General features: G+C 41.6%; 1 protein-coding gene across 4 annotated transcripts; it reads left to right on the forward strand.

Annotated features, from left to right (window-relative positions):
* The first annotated feature begins 738 nt into the window (after positions 1-738).
* DEPDC7 (DEP domain containing 7) lies at positions 739-19,095 on the forward strand. Of its 4 annotated transcripts, none has more exons than XM_056354417.1 (9): positions 739-1,662; positions 12,305-12,692; positions 14,638-14,768; positions 15,651-15,840; positions 16,651-16,865; positions 17,945-18,087; positions 18,291-18,416; positions 18,517-18,595; positions 18,777-19,095. In XM_056354417.1, the coding sequence occupies exons 1-9, from the start codon at positions 1,623-1,625 to the stop codon at positions 18,989-18,991; spliced, it is 1,527 nt and encodes a 508-aa protein (XP_056210392.1). In that variant the 5' UTR covers positions 739-1,622; the 3' UTR covers positions 18,992-19,095. The 4 variants fall into 4 exon arrangements, with proteins under 4 accessions (XP_056210392.1, XP_056210393.1, XP_056210391.1 ...); XM_056354418.1 differs by lacking the exon at positions 739-1,662 and adding an exon at positions 4,441-4,993; XM_056354416.1 differs by lacking the exon at positions 739-1,662 and adding an exon at positions 10,017-10,136.
* The last annotated feature ends 1,987 nt before the right edge of the window (positions 19,096-21,082 follow it).

Genomic DNA, 21,082 nt, shown 5'->3' on the forward strand with positions numbered 1-21,082 from the left:
AATCAGAGATCAAATTGGACTGAGAAACTGTTTCTGAAAATGGCTAAGGACTTTAGGGTCTTTGAAGTTCTATGGCATGTATTGTATTCATATATTGTCGAAATGTAATACTACTTTTTAAAAAGTCAGATCTTACAGGCTGTCTTCCAAGTAAATGATTTCCATAGGGAAATATATTTTAAATATTATTTAAATATTTACTACTATTTAAAACAATTTTAAAACAGAAAAGCTAATACTATGGTCACAAAATGTCAGTGTGTCATCAACCATTTCTTATTTCATTGCCAACACTTGACATTTGGTTTCTCTTACCCTACTGCATACCTGTGCATTACCAATGCACGTTCTGCCATATCTTATTGTTTAAGCTAATAGTAACATGTCATTGGTAACAAATGCATGTTTCCCTGCATATCTTCTCTACATAATGGCAAAAATGAAGCTAGGGCTAATTAAGAGACACTTTATGCGTTCTTAGTCCAGATTTTCAGGTGGTCCGTAATACAGTGTATGGAAATGTGAAAAAGGACAGTTTTGTACCATTCATGATGTTATTAACTAAACCCATTAAAGTGAAAACACTTTTTAAACAAAAACCTTATAATGCTTAGTCGTTTATTATTAAAATATTAAGTCTTGAAAAGTTAGATTGTTGGAAAAAAATTGGCTATTTACATTATCTGATCTCAATATGAAAAAATACAGTTCTAGGGTTTGGGTTTTGGTTTTTCTTTTCCGTTATATTGCATGAATTGAGCATGTCTGGTTGATCTGGTTTTTTACATTTATGGGTTCTAAATGTTCTGAATTAATTTTCACAATGTATCTGCCAGGTCTTAAACTGATGTGGTAAGTGAGGAGCCAGACAGCTGCAGTAAGAGAGAGACTACTGCTGTGATTAAGGTGGTTTTTAGCCATACTACTTTCTTCTGTTCTCTTTCTTGCTGAACTAGAACATCATCTCTGTGTACCTCTGGGAAGAAATGGTGCTCTAGAGGGTTTCAGTCTTGTCTTTTTTTCCCCCCAGTGAATTACTGTGGAGATCCTTGCAAATATTTTTCCCATACACAAAGGGCTGAAGTCCCATGATGTGGATATTGGCCATAAGATACATAGGCTTTCTCTGAGCCACTTGCTGGAAGAGAAAGGTCAATCCGAAGGGCTGGAGTATTTTTTAAATGGTCCTGTGTATAAAAGCTGCTTCCCAAACCAAGATGAGTATAAAATGAGACAGTTGCCCGTGCAGTTGATTGTTGTTTTCTCTAAAAAATGCTTTGGGAAGCAGGTGGGCACAGAGAATGTCCAAGTGCAGTGTGGAGGCTGACGCTTTTGATACTGTGTTTCAGATACAGGTTATAATTTATAATTTTTTTTTTTTAAAAAAAGAAAAAAAGTCAAGAAGCTGAATGTATGCAGCTCTTTAAAAGAGAACAGCACCTCCTGCTGCCAGGTGTTTGTTGGTAAGTATCTTAGGCAATCAGAATAACTTGTTCTGCATTAATTATTTGCCTCTCCTACAGGAAAACCTAACAAATCTTTGTTTTATTTCCAGAAACTAAAGAAAAGAAAACTGTGTTAAAATTCTTTTAATTTTATCTTTTATAAGAACGCAGGAATAAATGCAGAGAACAAGCTATTTACAAAGGAGAAAAATAAAAGGTGAGTCAGGAAAAAAAGCAAGCAAACTTCCACAGGGCTATACCCTATCTCATTTATTCTGGGTATGTCTTAGGTTTCTGCTTTTAAAAGTTCACTGGGCTATTTCTTTTGTGTGTGTGTATGTGTATGTATGTTTAGATTTTGTTGGATTTGGCTTTTTTTTTAGCTACCTGATGCACAAAGGGTAGAGGGTAGTGCCCATGAGCGGGGCTGAAAAAGCGGTTAAAGCCCTTCATTTTAGGAAAAACAGACCCAGAATAAGGTGGGAGGGCTCATATGTATGTGAAGGTTCATACGGGAGGAATCTAAGGGAGAAGGGAGTAGAAAGGTGGAAGAAACGTGGGTCGGATGTGGGAGGACATTGGAATGGAAAAAGAATTGGGAAAGAGTGAGGCTAGGGGAGCTTTTGGAGTGGAGATGATCGAGGAGCAGAGGGCGTAGGAGTCAGGTGTGGTCCTAGTTAGGAAATAGCTTCAATTAGGCGTGCTGCAATGTATACACTGACCGAAAGGCAAATGGTAACCCAGCAGCATCATCAGGTGGCAGGTGGACATTCCTAGCAGAGGGCTGTTAAGTGTTTTGTTACACACAATGACTTTATAAGATTAATTCAGCCTAGTCCTAATTCTGCCTTTTGTTTCACTATAAAAAGGGATTTTCTTCAGTTGTGAAGCACGTGCCAGTCTATCTCTGTATAGAAGCAGTGATTTTCCATTGCCTCCTACTATAATCCATTTTTGAGCGTAGTAATGGACCTTGGTTCCTACTTGGGTTGTCCTGTATTGTCAATGTTCAAACAAGCACAAGGAGAGCAAAAGCCCTTTTAAGAAGTATTTGTGTTGCAGTCATCCGAGGCAAGAATTTTTCTTTCATTTTTGCAAACGCAGGTATATCGTAAGTTTGGCACTTCCCTTTCTTCAGATGTCCATGTGAAGGGTTAAAAAACCCCTATGTTTGGGTTGTGTCATTGCATGAATGGATTTCTGTTTGTGTAGAGAGTTTGAATTATGATCATTCCAAATAACAAAAATGCTACAGCCCTGTGCAAATTGGAACTTTGACAGAGCTACGGGATTATATTTGGAAATAAGTTGCAAATATTTTAATCGGTCGGCTCAAGTCTTCTGCCTTGATGCAGATGAATGTGTGCATGGTAAGCATACACTGAAACAGGCATTAGAAGAGGGGCATTCAAGTAAACGCACATTAGTGAGGAGTCATATGAAAATGTGTGAGTTGTGATGCTAGCAGTAAACTAAACTGTAAAATTTCCATCCCACATACAGTTAATATATTAACTTTAAAATACTGTAACTGAGTCCTAATGCAACATGCTGAGCAGTTAGCTATTAATCATATAGTTTGTATAACAGCTTCAAAATCAGCGTATTTATCTTCTTTTAGACACACAGGGATGTTAACACACAGGAGAATTTTAATTGTGTATCTGATCCTGTGTATATGATAAAGATTATAGACGGCAGCAGCTACTCTTGGTTCCTGTTATTATGCTTAGCCTTAAAAATTCCATTTTAAATGCTGTGATTATTTTTTCATAGGTGTGTTCGGTTAAACTTATGATTAAATTAAGCCTCTCTTTATTCTACGTGTTACTTGAAATCTTAAACTATATTGTTGGGAGTACATGCTGTGGCCTTCTAAGACTTCCAGGGCTTGGGATAGCAAGAGCTTTTAATTAAAATTATATTGTTTGGCATCATCCTCTCCTTTCTGACTGTGGTGGCTACTAGTGAGATTTGTCTGTACATTATTTACATATCACATATTTTTGCTGCAGCAACAGAAGGTAAATGGTATGGTAATTGAATAAAAGCTGAAGTATCAAGTGTTTTATCATGTGGTTAGGCCAAATTGGTAACTCATTCAAAGCTCGGGGAGAATAAATATTTAGATTTGTTCTTTTAAGTGAAGAAGCCTTGGTGGTTTCTGAAACCTCCCAGGTTTTTTTTGGTCAGCACCTAGAAATTAGTATCCCTACAGCTTTTGTAATAGAAGAGAGTAAGCAAATGCTTTTTATTTGCTTCAGTGCAAGGTCCAGCAATTTTGTTTAAACAGCCAGAGAGGTTGTTTGACCACAGTCAATGGACTTTGCACTAAAGGGGCTGAAGACAAAGCTCGCATGTTCTGTGAGAATCCAAGTGTCACAATTTTGGAACTAGCTGGTTAAAAAAAATAGAGAGGTAATAAGTGGTGCTTGACCAGGGATTTTTACTTCCTTTTTGACATGAACTCTTTAAGTTCTCTTTGAGTGTTAGTGGGGGAAGCAAAGCTGTCAGCAGGATGCTTCTAGGGCTGTTTTCCCATCCTAAACTGTGGGCCTGGCAAAAAATGAGTGTGGTGGCCTCTGCACGTTGTACAGTAATATAAAAAGTGAATTATAGATTCCTGCTTGTAGCGTACGTAAACAATAATTCTGATCCTGTGCTCTAGAACACAAGCCTTGTACTCAGTGTAAATATAAATGGTATGTAGCTGTTTTCTAAAGAAATCAAAACAATGGTCAAAATCAGGAATTCAGTTATGCTTGGCAAATCCATTTAGAGTTCCCACTCTCCCACCCTTGTCCTTGTCTATCAGCTCCTTCCGTCCCATTAAGCTGGTGCCACTTTGGGAGCAGGGATGTGAAACTTATCTGTGGTAGATCAGTGTAAGTTACTACCTCACCATGCTTCAGCTGGAAATTGCTGCTTATTCCGCCAGAATTGTGTAAACTCGTGAGAGCTGCTCCCCTGATTCTTTGTGAACTTACCTAAAGCCACTTTCAGTAGTAATAGAAGTTAGTGCGTTTGGTTAAGGGTTGCAGTGTACAGGAGTTCACATTTAGTTACAGCAACTTACCTGAAAAATCATAACTCCCAGCTGGGCAGGTGGGAACTTCTCACGTTTCAATTATTTGTGTCTGATTGTATGTGCTTGCTCTGGCTGAACGGGTTTCTGGTGTGTAGACGACAGTGAGTCTAATGTTGTGTGAAGAGTCTTTATCCAAATAGTGTTGCTAGGACCATGCCACCCTGTGTGCATTTAGACATGCTGCAATCAATCTCTGGTTATAATATATAATCATTCTCGAAAGTGCCAGTAAACTTCCGCAGGAGGAAAAGTTGAAAAATCCATTTAAGATAAAATTCTTTAGCATTTATTAAGACTGAGAAGCAGAGGCTTGTCCTTGAATTTTTGATGACATCTCTAACAGTCTTTGCGCCCTGCACACTTCCTTACAGTAACTGTCTCAAGTAATCCTGGCTCCAGCTCCCTCCCTTCCCAGCCGGTGTGTGGATCCTTACTCAGAGTGCAGCATGTTCCACCGGAGGTCAGTATGCACCAGCGCAGGCTCAGCACTCGCCTCCCTGCCCTTCATTTGCCATTGCCCTGCTTGACTTGGTCCCGCAGTCCCATTGGTATTCCAGCCTAGGAATGGAAGGATTGCGCTCCTGAACAATGCAGCCTTTGTCGATTCAGTCAGTCGTCCAGCAGCTTCTGCCCTGGGAACTTGTTTATTGTTCCAATCTCTTAAAAAATGCAAGGGTGGAATCCTTACGGATTTCACATCAGTATAAAAATATCAGAGTTTGCACTTTGGAAGTAAATCCTGCTCTTGCCCAAGCAAAGGTGCCACCTGCAAGTGGGCTTTGCATGGTGGGGCAGGTGTGGTTGCTACGGGGGGTGGGGGGGGTGCTGCAGGGTGGCGTCACTGTATCCCACAGTACCTACTGCTACCTGAGCTTTTCTAATTCAAATGTAGATGGAAAACTGGGGCAGAGTGAATTTGTGAATAACCTGCTCTGCATTGTAAGGGAGAGCATCAGTCCTCTCCAAGCCATGGAGTTCAGCCCCAGGAAAGCCTCTCGTGCTCTTTAGTGCAAATAGCAGAAGATGTTACTTATTACTAAGGCAGGTTCACTACAGGAGCTCTTTCAGCTTCCTTCATATCTGCCTAGCATATCAAAGAGCCTTTTGCAACCCAATATTGTATGAAGAGCTATTAATTTTCTGGAATTTGAGATTATTAGAAGTGGAAGAAAGAATTTTCTGGGTTTCATAGGGCCGTTTCAGTATCAAAAACCATCATACTGGACTTTTTAGCGTCATGCAGTGAAATAGAGGAGATTTGATAATGTTATGATCATTGTGACTTAGAAAAATAGTAATTTCTGTAACTGAAGCTGTTGATTTTCCCCTACATGAGTATCTTTATGTGACAGTGAATCATATATCAAAATTTAATTTGTGTCACCATTTGTGAATGGAACAGAGCAACATTTTAAGAGTTATTGTTTAAAATGTTCTCCTTTCATCAACTGCAGCACTGCAGTGAATACAAGCATTGTTGATATTTAAGTGGGGAAAAAACAAATGAGTAATTGTTCTAAATAACTGGAATGTTTTTCAGAATTTTTATGGTAATTGTTAATTGCTATGCTTTTACAGAAACAGCCAGAAAGATTGAGTTCAATAGATCCTTGTGATTATGGCAATAAAATTTTATGTATATATACATTTAAGTTGTGTTGACATGCACTTAATCTTTATGTTGTTATGGGAAGACATTTGAAATACAAAGAAAAAAGTTTGGTATGAGAGAGATAGCCTTCTATAATCTGACATGTTTATGAGATATAAGATTAGAATTGGAAATGCAGAGTTCTGTGTTAATCCTTCAGAAAAGTGGGATCTAAAATCTTTTAAAAATAAGAAATTGGATAGTATTCTTCTGCAAGGATCTACCTTTATTTCCTAGTCAATTTTCAGTGACAAATCAATGTTTTTTTCTATTTTTTGGCACTTCAAATGCAAATAATAATTAGAACATTTAACATTTCTTGGTTTTAGAAAATTTTATTTTCCAGGTTTGGGGTCCTTTGAGTTTTTCCTAAAAATTTTGAAATTGCAACAGCCTTTTCCCTTTGTTTCTTTCATGAATATATAACGTTTCCCACTCACACAGCCAAGCATTGATTACTGTAGATAAACCACCATATTTTCTATTAATGTCTCCATCTTTTTTAGGCAACACAGCCTCCAACTTCTGTCTTTTTTATAATTATACTGAAATATTTAATCACACAATCATTTTTTACTTTGGAAGGTATTGTATTCAGTTATGTCACCTTCATTTGTGCCCAGAATATGTGGAAATTACAGGTGCTCTCACGTCCAAATACTGGTTGGCTGTCGAGCTTCCAAGTTCATTGTGGAGAAAGCTAGACAGGACTTTACATTAAGGTATGCATCACTTTCTTACTTTGTGATGGTACAGGTTTTTTGCCTTCTCTCTCCCCATAATCAGAGAAGACCTGAATGTTGGTCTTTATCATCACCTTTATCCTTGAGCAAACACTTAACTGAAATAAGTTAATCAGATCCTGAGCAGCAGACATGCTGAAATTGTGGCTGTTGAATTTGAAATATTCTGTTTCTGCTGTATGCTTCTAATTAAATCCTACAGTTCTTACATGAGACTCAGAAATTCTTGAAAACTTAAGTTTGTAAAGTCTTCAAAATGTAGGCCACTTTCTCAATCCTGTTATAGTTGGTAGCAGTATTTCTAGATGACCTGGAAATAAATCAAAGATTTTTCTTTTGCTGTTCCTCGCTATAAAAGTTCTTTGTAGCAGTTTCAAAGAATCGGGAGTCAACTGTACAAATTAGGACTCGATTGCATGATTTGTTAAGAATATTTGAGTCCTTAGCTAGGTCACGAAAATGTTGTTCTGTGCAACTTCACATAGCATTATTAGATGGAGAGCCAACAGTGAAGCTCTCCATATCATAGAACCTCCTTCACTGGTGCTGTTGACAATCTCCCTTGCAGACCTACACCCTGCAGACCAGGTTTTGGTATATTTGCCTGAAGGAGCATCTGTCTGTGTACGTAGTCTGGTTTTCAGTGGAACTGCTTTTGGAGCAAGATTACTGTTCCGTGTGCATGCAGGAATGCCACCAAGTTGATCCTAAGTGATTTGATGGATGAATTATGTTAATTATGTCCTTGCAACCAGCATTCTTTTGTGCATCCTGTGTTCAACTTTATGGAGGTTAAAATGGGGGGGAACACTGGAAGGTGAAGTCAAATGCAGCATGTTGTACTTTCACCCCGAGATCTTTCCACCACAGTCTAAGGAATTACCCCAACAAAGACTGACCATACTGGCTGCATGAGATGGCATTCTTTAAAATTACTACAGAAAAGTATCAATAAATAAATAATTACATAAAAGTAAATATGTGCCTTAGGAAAACATTTTATAATAATGTTACCATAAGAAACACTGAAAGATGTATATCATTTTTCAACATCCTTTGATACCAGATACTGTTCGGCAACAGCTGGCAGACTGGCCAAGAGCTGCCATCTGCCCACAGGGAAACTGGTGTGTGTTTTGGTTGTGGTCACTGTGGGGAAGCATGAAAGCAAAGGCAGAAATCCAGGGTAGACTGCTGATCACCTAGTCATAAAATACAAGAATAAAAACCTTAGAACCTTCTAGACCAGCAGTTCACTGTGCATTAGCTGTGGTTCACTCTGTTCCCTGCAAGCACTATTTTGACAAATCGTTCTTTGATGTGAGGTGTAATATTCTTGTTAACTGCTTGGTACATCCCCCATTTGAAAATGCTGCTTGTTGTAAATTCTCCCAATATTATGGTGAACCATTGCAGAATAACTGACTGCATCACTTTATTTCAGCAACTATGCAAAAATAAATTATTTTTAAAATTAACTCAGGCATTTACCGATTTGCAGTTAATATATTTTGGCAATGTGTCAAAAAAAGTCTGGTATCAAACTACTACAGAAGTAGGGAATAATAAAAAAATGTGTCATGGAAATCCTGATTAACCCATGAGTTATATTTTTTGTTAGGTTCCTAATGGCAACTGTTAGACACCTGTGAGTCGGAACTATATTTTTTTTTAACCTCTTTCCCCAAGAAAGAATTCCCTGTGTGTCACTTCCTATTGTTGAAAAACAACATGAACTTTCATTTTCAAAGGCTGGCATTTTGCTTCAGTTTGAATAGATTCCTTTTTCTCTGGGCCCAGAGACTTCTTTGTGTGAAAACCTTAAGAACTTCCACTCTTAGAACTCCATTATAAAATACTTCATTCCTCTGGCAGCGAAACATGAAGAAATGTTTGTCTGCCGTTGAGTTTGTGGTATCTAGTTCCCTGTATTGATTCTTCATAGTTTAAAATGAAGTCTGCTTGTTTGTTTGTATACGATGAACAAATTTACAGTGCCCTACCTTTAAGTGGTAGGATAAATAAGCATAAAAAAAGGCTAACCTCAGCTTCAGCGGACAGCAGGCGTCCTGTACTTTCCACCTGCTTGCACCAAGCTCATAGAACAGGCTGAAGTTTCATGGAATTTTGTTTTGCAAAAATACCATCAACAGTTGAATCACCTGAAATACGAATGAATTTTTGTGTCACTTGTAATAGCTATTATTTGGTCTGCAATGGGTGTTGTACGCTCTTGAGTTTGCGTATCACGGAGATCAGTTTGGTTTTGTGTCAACACTACTGAAATCAGTCGGAAAACATGATTGATTGTACGTTGTTTAATACACTGTCGTTGAATCATTCAAATGCTCTGTGCTTTGTAGAAAATTATGTTGGGTCTCTCAGCAGTTTCCTGCAGACAAGTGGAAAACAACTTCTATTACCTTGAAAGTGAATTTATCATTTCATTCTCATAAAGAATGCCTGCTGCTGTAATAAACACCTCACGTAAGGCATCAGAGGAAAATGTCAGCCGTAGGTTTTAATTGTTCATCCACGGTCGCGTATGAGGCCTGTCCTCGGGGGAACACGGAGAAATGGAGCTGCCCAGTTGGATGCGTTGAAATTACCCTGTAAAGACGGGGAGGTTTTGTGTTCTGCGCTCTGACGGCAGGGGATGCATGCTACATATGCCGGGAGCGCAGGGTTCGTCTGTATTGCTGTCAGGCCCGGCGGAAGCGGGGCTTCCCCGCTCGGGCGCAGCCGGCGCTGTTGCCCGGTGAGAGCAACAGTGAGGGCGGTGAACACCGGCCCACCGCGGCCTACGGACCCCGCCGGCGGTCACGGCCACAGGACCGAGGCCGCGTAGCTGCGGCGAGTCAGGCGGTGCCCGGCTGCCGGCAGCGGCGGGGCGGGTGCCCAGGGAGGCTCTCGCCGCCCCCGGTGCCGGGCCCCCCGCTGAGCGCCCCTCCGGCGCCGCCGCCTCACGCCGGGTAACTGCGGCACGCGGGCAGCCGTTCAACCCCGCCGCCGCGCGCGCCCCGCCCCCCGGCCCGGCCGCGGCCAATGGGTGCGGGCGCGGCGGCCCCGCCCCCCGGCGGGCTCCCTGAGGCGCGGGCGGCGCGCGGCGCGGCAGTGCGCGGAGCCGTCAGCGGGCATGGCCACGGTGCGGGAGAAGGCGGCGGCTCTGAGCCTCGGCGCCGTCTGCAGCCCCGCCGCCAGGCCGCCGGGTACGGGGCGGGGGGCGCTGGCGGGGGGCGCGGGCTGCGGCACCCGCTGGGGCGGGGACAGGTGGTGAGGCGAGACGGCGCGGCGGGCTCGGGGGGCCGAGGCCGTGCCCGTGCCCGCCGCGGGCTGGGGGGCTCCGTGTGGGCGCCTTGCCCGGCTCCGCAGAGGTTCCCCGCCGGTGAGGGGGGGCTTTTCCGCCGGGGGGGCCCGTCCGGGCTTGGCGCCTGCCCCGCCGCCGTCCGGACCCCGCTGGGTGGTGGCCAGGCCTTGGGGCCCGGCGCGGGGCTGGTGGCGGCCGCGGGTGTCCGGGCGGCGCCAGGGCTCCCCGCAGGTGGCTCCTTCGCGCACTGCGAAGGGCTCGGGGCTGCTTGTCCCACCTCGAGCACCTGAACTTTGTAAAACCTGGTGACCTTAACATTGAGCGCCACTCCCCCAGAGAAAGATTCTGTGTGGAAGCGAGCGGCGATAAAGCAGCGGTTATCGGCAGAACCGTCGCAGGTGGTATGCGTTGATACTTGTTTTAGCAACAGGAACTGGTGCTGGTGCGTGTTTGGTGGCATTGGGCTTGGGTGGGTTTTTCTCGCCTTCTGAGCAGGCTAGTCAGCTATTAAAATGTAGTGCTGGAAGGAGAATCTCGGTTGAGTTTTGTTTGTGCTGCCAACCTGAAGGTGTCATCAGGCTACAGTAACAGCCAGTGTGTGCTTTGGCTGTCCCACGCTTCTAAAGCTTGGGAAGCTGGAGACTCTGGAAGGTTTCTACCTAGTCTTCTTTAATACAAGGCTTTGAATCAGTTTCTTCCTGTTGAGAATCTTTTCAGAAAGCAGGTGTCTATTTGATAATGGCTCTGGAGGTAGCTTGCTGTCCTTCATCAGTGTTGGTGTGTTCAGATGCTGTTTTATGCCCAGCTTCTTTCTTTCTTTCTTTTTCTGTTTTTCTCCAGTCTTTACTGCTCCCCTAACTTCCACCCTCCCCCTGCCAATCTGCTAATTTCCAGGCTCTCTGGTAGATGGAGATCAACAGTAAGCTCTAGTGCCCAAAATCGGAATACAATTCTCTAACTAAAGCCACTTCAGACTAAACAGAACAGAAAAAATGCCTCCTGCATCTCTGTGGAAAATGTTCATGGTAATGTGTTCCAGAGTGAGTTGCATGTTGTTTTTTTCTTAAACACTGCCTTACACTGTTAATTCATTTGGTTTGAGGTCTGTCATAATCCCAGATGGCTTTCTGTGGGATTGCTGCCAACTCCTCATTCCATATTTTGTCCCACAGCTTTTGATATAGCTCCTTTTCCTCTGCTTTCTTTCTTAATAAATTATTCATCTGAGTTCCTGGGAAACTTATATTCTAATTCTAGCCTCTGGTGGCTGCAACTCTTCCCAGTTAGGTGCCACCTACAAATACACAATATGCTTATAAAGTTTGCAAGTCCTTGTGGAGGCCGAGTCTAGCCTTTGGTCAAACTGTTTGTCTCTAGCATGCCGTTCTTAATCAGATTGGTAAATGAGTAATAGGTCAGTGTTTTACTGCGGGAGGGAAGACTGGTTGGCTCAAGGAAGTGGCATTGAGTACACAGAGCTTAAATCTTAGTTGGAGCTGTGGTGGTAGAAGGCTGTTCTGTGGGGTAAATGTCAAGTGTGTCTTGAGAATTCTTGATGTTGTTAGTGATATGGTAAGCACTGATACTAGGTGGCTTGTGTGTATGCACAGTCCTGTGGGAAACGAGGCTCTGGTGTGTCCCTTCATCCCTGCTTCCCTCTTCCCTGCCCAGCTGTATAATTTTGTCAGTGTTAGTAGAGGAACTGGGGAGTTACAAGTATATACAGCTAGTTCTTGGTTTGTGGAAATGTGTGCTTAGGAGTAGTAGCCATTAAGTGATGGAGGAGCATGCAAAAGGATAGTGTCAAAGTGACAGGCTGAGAAAGCAGGCCTGGTTGCAAAGCTTCAGGCTACTGTAGTGAGGGCGACCACCGGAGAGATACATTGGAACCATGCAGACTGGCTTGCTGAGAAAGTAACTAAATGTTAATGCATGAGCAACCCAAGCCAAACTGGAAGTCTGGAAGATTTTTAAATCCTTACAAGGTTCTTGAAAGCTAGTAGCCAGAAAGGGGGCAGTTCTTTTATAATTGCAGCATGAATTAAGTCTTTGTGCCTTCTCTGTTCTTAGGCTTTAGCTTGGCACAGAAACCATTTGGAGCAACGTATGTCTGGAGCAGCATTATCAACGCACTTCAAACTCAAGTGGAAGTGAAAAAGCGTCGCCAGAACCTGAAGTGCTACCATGACTGCTTTATTGGTTCAGATGCAGTGGATGTTGTCTTTGCCCATCTTCTACAGAACAAGTATTTTGGGGATGTTGATATTTCTCGTGCTAAAATAGTGCGTGTATGTCAGGCGCTGATGGATTACAAAGTATTTGAGGCTGTTTCAACTAGGGTCTTTGGAAAAGACAAACGATCTGTATTTGAAGACAGCAGCAGTAGTCTCTACAGATTCACAAATGTCTCAAACCAAACGGAACTTGATAAAGATTACCAGCAGTGTACGCCACAAAGGTTAGTACGTAGAATGTGAAGATAAGAATTTTTTTAGGATAGGAAAATATTATGTATTCTTGAGGAGGGAAGGGAAAACTGTTGTACAATTACAGGACCTGGGGCTGATGGGCAAGTAGATACTATACAGATGTTTATGGGTGGAAGGCAGGAGACAGCAATCTGAAGTGAGTAAATCATTCAGCCTGTATAGTTACTTGTTTTCTGTGTCTGTTATCCCATTGCCTTGGGGGAGGGTGGGAGGATGGTAGAAATTAACTGCATTACAGATACTGATCTATACAGCTCTAAACCAATACAACCAACTGGAATTCAGGTGCCTCAAGTAGGCTAATGCAATGGAATAATCTTTAGTCACTGTACACCTAGCTCTGCTGTAAACCAGTAATCCATCCAGTTTTTAAGGCAAAAACAGGTAAAAAAATTGTGTTTTTATCATCTTAGCTTCACTATGCTTCAAGTTTAGCTTTTTGAAATGTTTTCAGCTGTTTCTTCACGCATGTATGACTTGCTCCTAGCCTAGGTAGCAGGCTGTTATGCTGTTGCATGCTGTTGTAGAACCTGAGGGAAGCATAATGGTGAGGTTTCATTTCCCTGTCTCGTTAGAAGTGGGCAAAGAAAACCCTGGTACCAACTAAACCTTCACTGCTATGTAGATGACGCTTTGCCAAGTAACTTCCCTTAAACAGTTTTGTCAATTGTTCACCTCTGAACATATTCCAATGTAGTCCTCACAAGGAGCTATGTTCATGTAGTTACTGCAATAGTTCTAGCAATGCGCGCTTTTGAAAACTGCAAGTAGTATTGACCTAAAAAGAAAATACCTCATGTGATTGTGTTCGTCAGAGTAGCAAATATGAACTTCAGTGCATCAGCCAAATGATCAGAAAATTCCAGCAGCAGAGATTAAAAATGGAGAGCACTTTCGTCCTGCTTACCCACCCCCCAACTAGCTCTTTTTCAGTGCTAAAGCAAACTGTTCCAAATCTTTATTTGGAAAGAGGAGAATTAATAAGAAATTAAACCCACTTTAATCAAATGTGGTATTTAAAAAATATGTTCATCTCAAAGGCTGTTAAAGCAGACTTAGAACATATCAGATGCAGTGATGAAACAAGATTACTCATTTTTTGTTGGTTTAGAATGAAAGTGTTTTTCTTCTGGGCAGGGCAGTGATCCATTGGATTACTTTTCTTTATTTAGTGAAGGGGACAGATCTACTGATACATACAGCCTGTCCCGTACATAGCAAAGATACTGGGCATCAAAAGGATTTTGCACTGCCCTAAAACAAAGAAGCTATAAGAGTTGAAATTAAACAAATATACTGGGAGGAACAGTAATTTTGTGGTCGGAGTTGTTATGCTATCTACTTAAGAGCATATGAAAGCAGTTAGGAGAAGAACCAGCTAACACACAGACATGGGTGACAGGTTTCTAAAGCATTAGCTGATGGCATGAACAAGCTGCGTGTCTTTAGGAATGGTGTTGCTATAGGGCAGCAACCTTCTAGGTTTTTCAAGAACAGCTCTTAATTTTTGTCTTAACTTCACCATCAGAAAAAATGTCTTAAAACTCTGGAGGCTTTGAGAGGGTCATTTTGTTTATTTTTTTCTAAAATAATTTCCCCTCAATCATTTCCTCCTCTTAGGTTTTCTTTGTGATAACTGAGGTAGCTTGCTTGCCGGCTATGACAAGTTCCAGGAGAGGAACTATGCATTCACATGCAATTGTTGCAAGAAAACAATTCTTTAAGGTGCCATACATTCTCCTGTGGGACTTAGATAAGGAAAGTGTCAGGCTGGGGGAGGAGATTATATAAATATTAATATAGAGAAAACATTTTTTAAATCTCAGACAGTTATCCATATCTGTATGTTACATGATACGTTCGGTTATCTGTATATATGGATGTAATATATATTAAACTGTTTTTTAATCTCAGACATGAGAAGAGCATGTTGTTTCACTCTACTCCTGTCAAACCGGAAAGCTTGGAGGATCTCTGGGAAAACCTGAGTTTAAAGCCTGCAAATACCCCTCAAGTAAACATCATGGATAGTTTGTCCCGTCGCGGTAAGCCAAATAATGTCACAGTCATTTGTTTGTTGGAGAAAGAAGATAACTGTAGGACTGGAAAGGCTTTGCCTGCCAGACTGGAGGGGGAGTCGGACTAGCTCACAGTATTTTGCTTTAAACACCATGTCATAACAAAGGCAAATTATATTTGTTGTGGGATTGGTTTTTATCTTTTTATTTCATCAGACAGGACCCATTATCTCTAGCTGAAATAAATCAGTGTTGAATTTGGTGGAGAAGAATACACAATTGTAGAGAGCTTGATTTGAGTTAGGAGTGTTCTTGATGATACTCAATTACCTGTACTGCTTCTGTGCTTGATTTAATCATGGCCAATAGTCTACTGTTAGCTAAAAGTCTTCCTTAGGTTTTTAACTGTGTATCTGCACCATCTGGTGCTCCTTCAGTATTGTGTGAAACTGTTCTTGACAATTCAGGTCTTCTCTCTGACTAAACTATGATCTAATGGGCTTTTTCCTTGGCTTAAAAATGCAAATGCTTCCTAGAAACTCAAAACTCAAGCCAGACAATGATTATGGAAGCTGTGATAAGGGTAGTATCACTTATCTAGAACAAAAGGCTTATCCCTTATCTAGAACAAAGATTACTTGCAAATTAAAGCACAAAGAACGTAAAGTACTTCAGACTCATCCAAAATGCAGTTCTTTGACACTTGCAGTTAACTAAGCTAATTCCTAATTCTTGCACTTAAAGCTGGTGAGGGCCACATTCTCTGCTACCCTATATTTTTTTTTTTTTTTGGTAAGATTAACCTGTTAGGTTAGGGACTGATGGGAGGAAGGGGATTTGTCTTTTTCATAATCTCTTTTTTTTGCACGTGCTGAATCTGAGTGCTTTGTGTATTTCCACCCTTCCCAGTTATTAATGAAGTATGGCAAGAACAAACAATTGCTCGACTGCTGCAGCTTGTGGACCTTCCGCTCCTTGAGTCTTTACTTGAGCACCAAGAGGTCAGACCTCAGCTTTCACAGCCAAGGAAGGGAACTGGATATGTCATCACAAGTAATTACCTAGACAGAGAGATTCTTAAGGCTTTCAGTGACTCACAGTAAGTATTCATTGCTCACTCACCTCTGCAGCTTTGAAAGACTTTCTGCTTTCATAGGGATGTAAAACACAGTCGATCTCTGGTTAGAGATGTAGTAATCTCCAATACTGCAGAAAGGATGTGAGTAGGCACTTTTCTCCCTGTTAGACTTGACTGGAATAATTGGCAAATACTAAGTTGCTAAGCTCTAAACCAGAAGTAGTTGAGACAATTTCTGCCATACCATCACTGCATTCAAAAACTCTTCCAGTGTATTTGGTGGTATTCAGAGACAAAATTGCTGTGTTGAGGGAAGAGTAGAGCATTTAGCTATCACCTTGAATTTTTTCCTTAAAAAAATAACTGAGGGAATAATTTAGTTTCTCCTACTATATTAAAAAAAAAGCCAAGAACACTGAGCCTGAAACTGTATATAAATACAGTTAAAACCATAGTCTGAAAAATTTTTACCAAACTGAATCAGATCAAGGTTCGCATTTGTTTGTTTATCAATAGTTATGTCTACGGCAGAGGACATCGCTAACTTCAGGTTTAACTGCTTGTGACTGTTCACCTGTGTGGGTTACTAATTCTTCATCTTGATTAAATACCTAACAAAGAGTTATATGTCTATGATTTTACCTGAGTGTGTCAGGAAAGCATCTGGGTTTTTTTGTCAATTTCTAATGTAGTTAAGTACCTACACATGCCGTTTTCATTTTAGTGGAGAAACCAGTCTACCTACTTTCTGTGAAAAACAACCCAAGCAACTCTGAAAGGCATCAGTAAGTAATGCTACAAGGTTAAACTGTTGTCTGCTCTGTCTTCTAGAACAGATGAATGGCTCTCAGCAGCAATAGATTGCTTGGAGTATCTTCCAGATCATATGGTGGTAGATATTAGCAGGAACTTACCTGATGAACCAGATAAAGCAGACACATGGAAACTACTGCTGTTTGAAAACATTGGTAGATACTATGGCCAAAAAAAGGAGCCACTGTTAAGCCATGCATCTGAAATTCATTCAGGAATTGCGGAACTATTAGGTAAGTAAAATAAAATTGTGTTCCTAAGCTTGTGAGATATGTACTAACAAACTGAATATTTACTACAGTAGCCAAGCTTAAAGGTTGACTTCTGCAAGCTTCTTTTCTTAATTTCTAGTCATGAAGACTGTGCTCTGAAATTTTGGTCCTGACTATACGCAGTTTTGTAGTTTTTGTTCAGGTCTGTGTAGAATGGCTGTGAAACTGGAGTGCTATAATTTGGTAGTAGTTGGTATCCATGAAAATTAAATATCCATGGGAAATGAAATCTAAATATGTCCCAGTGTTTAATATTTAGACCATATGATCTGAATTTAAAACTCTGTGGGTGCTTTCTACCCCATTCACAACCCTCCCCTCTTTTCCACAAAAATGAGTGTTTCTTAAATTGTATATTAGAATTTTAGAAAGCTTTTGCTTTTAGTCCTCAATTAACATCATCTTGTTCCTATTATCTGTATTTTTCAGCCTCCTCTGCCTTGATGATTATTCTTGTTCTGTGTTGGTGGGAATACTTTACATATATATCCCATTCCTCCTCCCTACATGACAAAGGGAGGGTAGTACAACCTATTTCACTTAAGTAATTCACACATCTAAAATGTGTATTCTGCGTAGTAAAAGGCAAATTAAAACTTAGCAAAGCTCTGCAAAGTGGTTTGCAGTTCATTCATCAAGTTAGCCCATTTATCTAGGACATAATTTCTTCATTTCTTGGGAGATCTTTATTTCCGCAAGAAGAAGTCATTCCTCTTCTGAACAGAACCATTTTCCTTTTTCAGTATTTCACGTTTCATTCAAGATGGCTGAACTGTAATTGACCTTAACTAGAAGTGAGCTTTCTTAACTACCTTAGCTAAACAAACCTTTCTTTACTAAAAGCCTGGGTGTGGGATGTTCTCAGCTTATATGCAAACAGCGCTCATCAGCCTGTGAGAAATCTTTGTGAGAGTGAATCGCTTTGTTTGACCAGTTCTGTTTAGAGAGAGGAACCTCTCTTTCGTGGCTCGTTTAAGTGTTGAATTGTAACATTTATTTAAATAAATGTAGCAATAGGTGTATCTTTATCTCTCCCCTAGTGAATGGGAAGATGGAGCAATCTTTAGAAGCTATTCAACTCTATTTGAAACTTCTAGACAGCCAAGTCAGGGAGGAGTTCAGAAGGCTGCTGTACTTTATGGCTGTTGCAGCGCATAATTCTGAGCTCAAACTACAGGAGGAGGTAAATGTGTGTACTAAATGTTAATGTGTTGCTTTACACTTACCGAAATCCAGAGATCCTGGATACTGGTCAGGAAAGGTGTTTTGTAACTTAAATGCGTGACTACAGGGAAAGCAATGACTCTAGAAGAACAAAGGCAATGCCCTTCTTAAAGGGGGAGGCTAATTCTCCTCATCTGGTTGTTATTTCACATGATTCTTCAGAGTGACAACAGGATGGTTGTGAAAAGAACATTCTCTAAAGCTATTATCAACAATAAAACCTTATCCAGAGGGAAAACTGACCTCCTGATCTTGTTCCTTGTGGATCACCAAAAAGATGTGTTAAAGGTAAGTGCTGGGAAACGACCAGGTTCTTGTTATCTTGTATGCTTGTGCAGAACTGCCTTTTTCTAAGCTGCTGTTTCACTGCCTTCTGTCCGTATTCAAGGTCCCAGGGACACTGCATAAAATGGTCAGCAATAAACTGATGGCTCTGCAGAAAGGCCAAGATCCTAGTAAGATAACAGGTAACAGTTTAAACTGAACTTTTCATTCTTGTTGTGCACCAAATAGGAGGGACTGAGAAGATGCAAAAAGACTTGCTGTAGCAATGACTAATTTAACTCTGAAGGAGGCGGGGTGTCTGTGGAATCTCAAGGGTGGTTGAGTGCACTGTTAACTATCTGACTGTTTTGGGCTTCCTTTTAGGTTATACCTTTTGCCAAAAACTTGATGAAAGAGAATATCGCTCCAATACAGAGAAGACCACAAAAGATGAGCTGTTAGCTCTATTGAAAGCTATTGATGAAGATTCAAATCTCTCTGACAAAGACAGAAAGAGACTGCTAGGTCAGTTTCATAGTAGTAATCCGAGTATTTTTATGCAGTATTTTGGAGACAGAGTTACTAATATGTGTGTGTGACTTTAAAGATAGATTACTTTCTATACTCCAGCTTTGTAAACACTAATATATTTGTAAATCTCTTGTATTTGTGTATCTAATAAAATTTATTTTGTGGAAATGGATGGAATTTATATGATTATCAAAGCTAGTGGTACCCAAGTTTAGCCTGTACTTACAGCTTAGCTTTCCTCGTTCTTAATTGCTATAGGATCAAAATAATCCTTCAGTTTCCTTACCTAAAGCCAAGGCTATTCCCTCACTCTGTTCAAGTATCAGAATCACTGAGATGGGAAACACCTCTCCATGAATGAGATCTCTCTGCCTTCTTTTGCCCCAGCACTGAATTTTATGCCAGTTTTTCTCTAATTGGCCTTGCGCTATATGCCTGTCATGTAGCAATCGATTTTTGACTTGCTAATGGACAGAGCCGACTAACATCTTCTGCTTGATATTCCACTTCTTCAGGCTTGCCAGCTAACTATACTGTGTATGTATATGACAAATTACTGTGCAGTTTTAAGCTAAAGATGATTGACTTCTTCCCAGCTGAATCCTACTCTGTACCCGAACTTGCAGTGACTCTCCTGGGACGGTAAAAATATTCCAGATTTTTCAGTCAGTCTGGGTTTGGTTGCCACAGAACATGATGTTCAGGGCTAGTTATCTTCATCCCTGCAGTGTTTTGCTCTGTAAGTCTCAGCTTACAGATGTCACCAGCTGTAATTAGAAAAGAACTGGAACAAATTAAAGGCCTTTGGGTTTTCTTATGGCTGTATATTTTATCTGTCTAGTCTACAGTGGAAATCCCAAGCTGTGTAACAGCAGGCAGGGAAATGTATAGCGTGATTAGAGATCTAATTTTGACGCTTGTTATCTTTGGGATGGTGCCAGCAAAACTTAATTACTGTTGCAAGAAATTTTATTCGTACGGAGTCTTGATAGAGCTCTGTTATCTTATTGGGGGGGGGGGGGAAGAAGCTAGTTTGAGTGTGGGATCAAGGGTCATTTAATAACGGAAACAAAGTAATAACTGTTACAAAAACGTGTGGTGAGCTGGTTTTAGAAACACAATCCTATCCAAGATACTACTTGTGTAATACTACTCTGTAATGTATCAGTAACTCTTCACTCGAGCAGTGGCAACGGACACCGCTATTAGAGCTTCTCCAGAGTGCTTTCTCTGAAAGTGAGATGATGACTTGGTGCAGCAGGACAATGTGTTACTGTATTCTGGGGGGGGCTGGAAGAGAGACATGTAAGAGTCTCATTCTAGTCAGTTAGAAAGGACTTCTAAAAGATAACCAGTTCTTGAAAACTAATAGTATGGAGGGAAGTGTAACCCTTCTTAGTAGTTATTTTTGGTAGCTATTAGTCTTAACTGAAAGCTTTTGATTGTAAGTCTCTCATGAGATTATGTAGTCTCTCATGAAAAAAAATGGCTTAAGTCACACTTCTAAAATGTGGGGTAGAAAGGTAGTTTCTGAGAATTTCTGATTGTTTAAGTTACTTACGTGCCTTTTCAGCAGAAGTATGTTCTGATCCTATACCCTGTAACATCGGTGTTGAGAGGATGAGATTTCTATCTAGAAAATTACACCCTGCCTCTGGGCATTACGAGTTCCAAATTACAGGCAGGGCTGCACTGTGAGTCACGGCGTTGGCTTGGGTGCCCAGCTTGCTTTCAGGGACAGAAACGCGGTCTGTGGAGAAGGCCCGGGCAGGGGCATTTGCCCAAGGGCATGAGGCTGGGCCAGCACAGCCTTCCCTCTGCCTGGGTGTGATGCAGCCCATCTCACAGCACCTGCGGCCGAAGCTCGGCCGCGGGGCCGATGGTGGCGGTGTGGGCCGGGTAGGGTGCTGAGCGAACGCGGGACAGCCATGCCAAGCCTCCGCCTCCTTCCCTGGGGGCCGGGGGCATTCAGCCCCAGCCAGCGAGGCAGGCCCCGATCGCCGGTGCGGGCTGCTGGGGTGCGGCTGCGGAGCCCGGGCCGTGGGTTCCCGCTCCCCGGCTGCAGCGGCAGCCCCGGCCCCGGGAGGCGGCGGCCAGCCGTGACACCGGGGGTCGCCCGCAGGCCCTCGCTGCGCCCGGCGGGAGGGGGCTGCTGGCCC

The sequence above is a fragment of the Falco biarmicus genome, chromosome 10 (assembly GCF_023638135.1).
Source record: "Falco biarmicus isolate bFalBia1 chromosome 10, bFalBia1.pri, whole genome shotgun sequence".
Taxonomy (NCBI): domain Eukaryota; kingdom Metazoa; phylum Chordata; class Aves; order Falconiformes; family Falconidae; genus Falco; species Falco biarmicus.